Here is a 6,000-nt window from a genome sequence, read left to right on the forward strand (position 1 = left end):
TAAGCAGGGTCTTATCTTCCTGCTCTAAGCCAGAGAAACCAAGAAAAGAGCTGCCCACAGGCCGCCCCAAAACATAAACATGTTCCTCATCATAGAGACAGACTGTTTGTGCTTCGGGACGGCCTATGAGTAGGGCTTTCCTTGGTTTCTCTGGCTTAGAGCAGGAAGATAAGACCCTGCTTACAGTCCAGCCCCAGAGCATCTCATTAACTGAAAACTTCTAACACTGATAACAAGAACCACAAGATGGATTTCTTCACCCAGGTATCATTTTAATCAGTGTTTAATTATAGTCTTGTTAGCAGTCAGGTCTTTACATTATGACATATCAATTTAGCAACAAGACACTTTCTTTCCTGCCAATCCTTATCAGCTACCCATAGGGAATTTTAGGGATAGCCGACGTGGAGTGGGGGCGCCAGTTCCGCTGAACAGTAGGGTGCCAACCCTCGCGGCAAGGCAGGCTTTGTCATTATAGGGAGCAGTCTAGGAAGGACTTTCTGTTCACTACAGCACTTTAGTTTTGCACTGTTTTGCACTTTGTATGTTTGTGTCTCTCACCCTGTCATAGCAATTCTTTGCCCAATATTCTTGTGGGCCATATCGGCTGTTAATCTATCTTTACCCAATTATTTCCTGTTGTATTATTGGGGGCCCGAATGTGACACATATAACAGGGCATTAACAGGAGAATCAGGGCTAGCTGACGTTGATTGGGGGCGCCAATCTCGATTGTGTATAGGTTAGGTCTGCTGTTAAACAGTAGGCATCCAGGGCGCCTTGATCGGGTATAAACATAGAGAGCACGGTTGTTTGTAGTGTTATGTCTGTGGTTGTGTTTTATGGATTCATTTAATTAATAAAATAGGTATTGTTATATATATATATGTTTTATGAGTATAGGTTAATAGTGATACAATATTAATTCTTGGACCTATAACTAGTATAGTTTTTGGTTTAATCAGTGTAACAGCAGCAAATTGATGCTTGCAGTTTACTTTGCAAAATGCTGCTGACAGATACACTTTATTGAAAAAGAATGTAAGAAAGATTGGATCTTAAGAATATGATATGAAAATGGACTAACTACTGATCTGCCTGCCATACTAAGGTGAATCTGAAACATTTGTGTTTGGATGTGACGGTCAGTTTTTTGAAGTTTGTATTCATTAGCCTTCTGACTGAGCACTCCGTCTTTTAGCCACAGGTGTTTTTAATCACAGTAAGACCATTACCCCTCCATAGAGATATAGGTTTTAGTTAAAACAGAGGATTTATGTTCCCATACAGATGAAGACTTTATTCTAAATGAGAAAAGGCATTGCTAGGTCCTGGAAACGAGAAATGCCTTATTGTGGCTTCCAGGTACAGATGAATTGGCCAATTTATGCGCTAACCTTTCTCAATTTTTCATATTTAATATTTCTAATGCAGTAATGCAATTCTATTTTCATATTTCATATTTACATGCTATGGCGCTACAGTGTACTGATCCCTCACTGACCTGCCCCCTATTTCACATAATGAATATTATATAAATATTAGGGGAAAAAAATCACCAAAATAGCAGGCAGGCAGGCACCAGCGCTACAGCATGATCGCATCAACCAAGGTATCATTGTAATCAGCATAACGGCGCCAACCTGACACTGTCTGTAGGTTACTGTGCACAATCCTGCCAACAGGTTCCCTTTAAGGGCCATCCAATAGTCTTCTTGGAATTTAAATATGCAAAGTAGCCTTTTCAGAGAGGAAGAGAACGCAACCTCTATTGCCACCTATTTCAATGCTAAAAGTCAATACTGACTGTGTAAAAGGAACCTGTCACCATGAAAATGCCAAATCTGCAGGCCCCATGTAACAGAGCAGGGACAGCGGAGCAGGCGGATGTATAGATTGTGGGTGAGGACTTGGGGTAACCTGTGTTACACCTAAACCTCTGCTCTGAGGTTTTGGGTCTGGTGGGCGGGGCTATCAGTGACTGACAGCTTTCTATGTACTCTTGCACACAGAGCTGTCAGTCACTGATAGCACCGCCCACTGGACCCACAATCTCAGAGCAGAGGTTTATAGGTAACACAGGTTACCCCGAGTCCACAAACTAGACATCCGCCTGCTCCGCTGCCCCTGCTCTGTTACATGGGCCTGCAGATTTGGCGCTTTCATGGTGCCAGGTCCCCTGTAGTCTCCTTACGCCGAGTGCGGCTCTCCCCCTCAGGCTGCCGTCACACTAGCAGTATTTGGTCAGTATTTTACATCAGTATTTGTAAGCCAAAACCAGGAGTGGGTGATAAATGCAGAAGTGGTGCATATGTTTCTGTTATACTTTTCCTCTAATTGCTCCACTCCTGGTTTTGGCTTACAGATACTGAGGTAAAATACTGACCAAATACTGCTAGTGTGACGGCAGCCTTAGAAGTCCTTACAATGACCGAGACCTGGGTAGTCACAGTGCTGCAGTAAGAGCTCCACTGCCGGGGAGGGCCGTGCCCAGTACACACTGGGAGGTGCTGGCGGCATTACACGCCTGGAGCAAACCCTCCAATGTCACCAGGCTCCGGGAGAGCGGGGAGACTGCGCCCCAGAACAGCATGTCTGATCCCCACAGGTTACACTGCATGCTGGTCGCACCATGGCCACCGCCAGTCCTCACCATCTTCGCCGCTCCCGGAGAACTGGCCGCTGCTTGTGTTTCAGACAACGCGTCGGACACCAGAAACGACTCCGTTGCCCTGGCAACAGTCACCGACCAACAGCGCATGCGCCGGGTGTGTTCATTGCTCTTGACGGGCGCCTAAGGAAACGGCTTACAGCATTAACACTGAGATGATTGGTGGGGGGGGGGTTAAATTCCGTTGTAACCAGACCTCCAATAATATAAATGTCGATATTACTAATGGAAAACCTTCCCCCAGTGACTATAGCAAAATACCACTTCCGGTTTTCTTGAGTACTTCCGGTTCGGCTTTATAGCGAGGCTTGGCACGCACAGATGCCGGAAGTTGTGTTTGCGTGGAGTGTTTGGAAGTTCTGCACTGCAGGAAACATGTGCGATAGAGGTGTCATTCACGTCTTTATCGGGGCTCCCATCATAATACCGCCACCTGTGCCCTATGCTCCGCCCAGAGCAGGCTCAGAATGGCGCACAGCCGTGTGGGAACACAGCCGGGCTCCTTCTACTACACAGGCTGCATCATTACAAGGTGGTGGAAACGATCGGATACCTGCGAGTGAGGGACTGGATGGCAAGACAAAGCCTGGAGAATCCGTATGTGATGGGGACCGAGGAGCTTGTGAGCAGGGCGATGGTTCTGGGCAGATGATGGCCTCTCAGGAAGATGGTTTGAGGCAGATGATGGCCTCACAGGAAGATGGTTCTGGGCAGATGATGGCCTCTCAGAAAGATTGTTCTGGGCAGATGATGACCTCTCAGGAAGATGGTTTGGGGCAGATGATGGACTTCCAGGGAGACAATTCACGGCAGAATATGGCCTCTTATACCATGGGAGTTGTTTCTGGATCGGCACTGGATCTCCAGAGACCCCCAGTCAAGGAGTTGAATGGCCATAGTGACCACACCAGAGAAGTCCTTGGAAGTGATGACTGCTCTATGATCTCCGCTGAGACAGAGTTCCTTACTGTTCTGGCATGTAGTCAGCTGGCAGTAAAAAGTCCAGAAAATGCCGACGTCGTCATTCATCATGCAGCTGAAGAATCCGAATTCACAATACAGGATATTCTAGCTGAAAACCTCACGGCCCGATCTGCCTCCCAGCAGGGCGTCACTTGTTCTTCTGAGCTTTTCACAGACACATCTGATGAAGAGCTTGAAGAAAAGTCAGTAAATTCCCCCCAAAGTGAAAATGATTTCTCAGATATCAAAGGGGAATCATCTGCAGAACTAATTCATGTGGATTATTTTAGTAATGCAAGCAGCAAAAGGAAGCAAGTGTTGTGTGCTTCCTCCCCGTCTTCTGAGCAATGTAAAAAATCTAAGCCATCCGTATCCCCAGTACAGCATACTATAAAGCCCCATCAGCAAATACCTGTGAAGACATTGACTCTCCTGAAGCATTGCTCAGACAAAAACACAGAGTATAATATTATGGTAGTTGTGTTACAACCCTGTCATATCAAAGAAATAAAGGTGAAAAGTGGGCCAAGTATTGGGTCAGCTCTTCCCTTAGCGACTATTGTTGTTATGGACCAATCAAGGGTTAAACATAACGTGCTGATGTGGAGGACAGCTGCATTTTGGAGTCTAGCTTTACTTCCTGGTGAAATAATTGTGCTGACACACTTGTCCATTTGTGAGGATCGGTGGAGGGAAGACATTTTGCTTCAGTCCAGCTTTAGAAGTAAACTTGTTAATATTGGTAGCTGTTCTACTCTCCTATCTGGTACAAGATCTCCAATGGTAGGGAATGCTGCTCTAAAGGAGTTACTGGACTACATTCGGAAAAATCATTATTATTTAAGGGAACTTTCGCCACGACAGCCCCAGCTGCTAGACCACATCCAGTACGTAACCCTTGCCGAGCTCCGACCAGAATTATTGGTGCATTCATTTCTGAAGGTGACTACCATTGCCGTTCTTAAGGAATCCACATACCATTTTAAGGGATTGAAGCAAAATAAAATCATTCTGGCAGTTGAACAAATGAAAGGACAAACAAGAACATTAGTGTTGTGGGGAACCTGTGTTTCATGGTGTGATCAGATCCGACGTAAAAGAGACCATGTCTGGGTCTTTAAATACTTATTTTGTAAGAAGAACATCTTGTCAGAAGACCTGGAGTTACACACTACTCCATGGTCATCCTGTGAATGCTTATTTGATGATGACCAAAGGGCTGTAGATTTTCAGAGAAGATATAATGTATCTTTAACAAAGCAGATGAGTCTATTGGCCTTGTTTGAAGATAGGTATTCAGGTGAAATCCAAGTTAAAGGTAGTATATCGCAGATAAGGTTTCATATTCCAGGCAAGAGCAAAATATTCATAGGCCATGAAACTTCAATTTCTGAAATTCTAAAGTTTCTACCTGATATTGTTTACCCAGGTTGTGGAAAATGCAAACGAGAGCTAACAATTGATGACAACAATGTGTATGAGCAATGTTATGTGTGTCTACCCTTTAATCAAGTAAGAATATTTTATAGGTCAGCGGAAATGAATATTATAAGTGACAACTGTTGTGTCTGCGTCCAGGTGCCTCCGGATATTCTTGAGGTTGTGTTTTTGAATATTACTCCCGACCTATTACCCAAATGTTTTCCCAGCAGTTCAGATGTAACATATGCTGTGATTGTGGCAGATCTGCTCCAATCCCTGGTTGCACAGATGGGAGAATCTTTTGTGTTCACCATAAGAAGCCAGTTTACGCTTGACGAAAATAGCATACCAATGGAAAAGGACTTTCACCTTTTAGATTTTCATCTTAACTTTGAGATGTAAACTGTATTAGATTATATATGCGTTTTATGTACAAATACTATGGAAATATGATATTTTTACAATTATCAGCAATAAGTGTATTACAAATAATTGTCCTCCATACAACAGTTCATGCAATGCTTTTAAGGTACAGAATTCTGTACTATTTACAACAGACAATGCACTTAAGAATTTTTAAGTGGTCCCTTGAATTTCAGTTTGATTTTATTTAATAGATAATGCTCTGAATATGCAATCTGCAAGTCACTTTTGTATAAATTATGTTGTCCTGTCCAGAAAAATCATTCCAAGGTGCTATCCTTAAGTATCTCCTTTGTGTCTACCTGTTGTCAAGTGTAATCCATCTATAGCAACAAAGGCGCTGAGATGGGTACAGAAAGTGAGGATTAGTCCTTGCTCTAATGGCCTGGGTGGTAGAACCACTGTGCCATGATCCGAGGAGAGATTAGAAGGGCGTGACTAGGTGGCTAACCAAGTCCGACCTCAGGTGCTCGGCTGCTGATTCCGTGATACAAGGAAGTATTAGGGAGGCGGGACAAGGT

The 6,000-nt window shown here is 44.0% G+C and overlaps 2 protein-coding genes across 4 annotated transcripts in view; one reads left to right on the forward strand and one right to left on the reverse strand.

Moving 5' to 3' along the window:
• The window catches only part of IFT56 (intraflagellar transport 56), a 101,519-nt gene extending 98,620 nt beyond the window's left edge, over positions 1–2,899 (reverse strand). For 2 of the 3 annotated variants that reach the window (XM_077277320.1, XM_077277322.1), the window contains exon 1: positions 2,654–2,899. In XM_077277320.1, coding sequence (XP_077133435.1) covers positions 2,654–2,761 — 108 coding nt within the window. In that variant the 5' untranslated portion in view covers positions 2,762–2,899. Of the gene's footprint in view, positions 1–2,631 lie in introns of all 3 variants that reach the window. The other variant, XM_077277321.1, reaches the window with a different exon arrangement.
• Positions 2,900–2,906: 7 nt separating this feature from the next.
• SHLD2 (shieldin complex subunit 2) lies at positions 2,907–5,768 on the forward strand. The gene has a single exon (XM_077277319.1). It carries the CDS (start codon positions 2,993–2,995, stop codon positions 5,456–5,458), a length of 2,466 nt encoding a protein of 821 aa, XP_077133434.1. The 5' UTR covers positions 2,907–2,992; the 3' UTR covers positions 5,459–5,768.
• Positions 5,769–6,000: the final 232 nt, after the last annotated feature.

Source organism: Ranitomeya variabilis, chromosome 8 (genome assembly GCF_051348905.1).
Source record: "Ranitomeya variabilis isolate aRanVar5 chromosome 8, aRanVar5.hap1, whole genome shotgun sequence".
Lineage (NCBI taxonomy): Eukaryota > Metazoa > Chordata > Amphibia > Anura > Dendrobatidae > Ranitomeya > Ranitomeya variabilis.

Bases quoted from the DNA above. Each gene is read 5' to 3' on its own strand.
- SHLD2 (XM_077277319.1), top strand. From the start codon at position 2,993: ATGCCGGAAGTTGTGTTTGCGTGGAGTGTTTGGAAGTTCTGCACTGCA.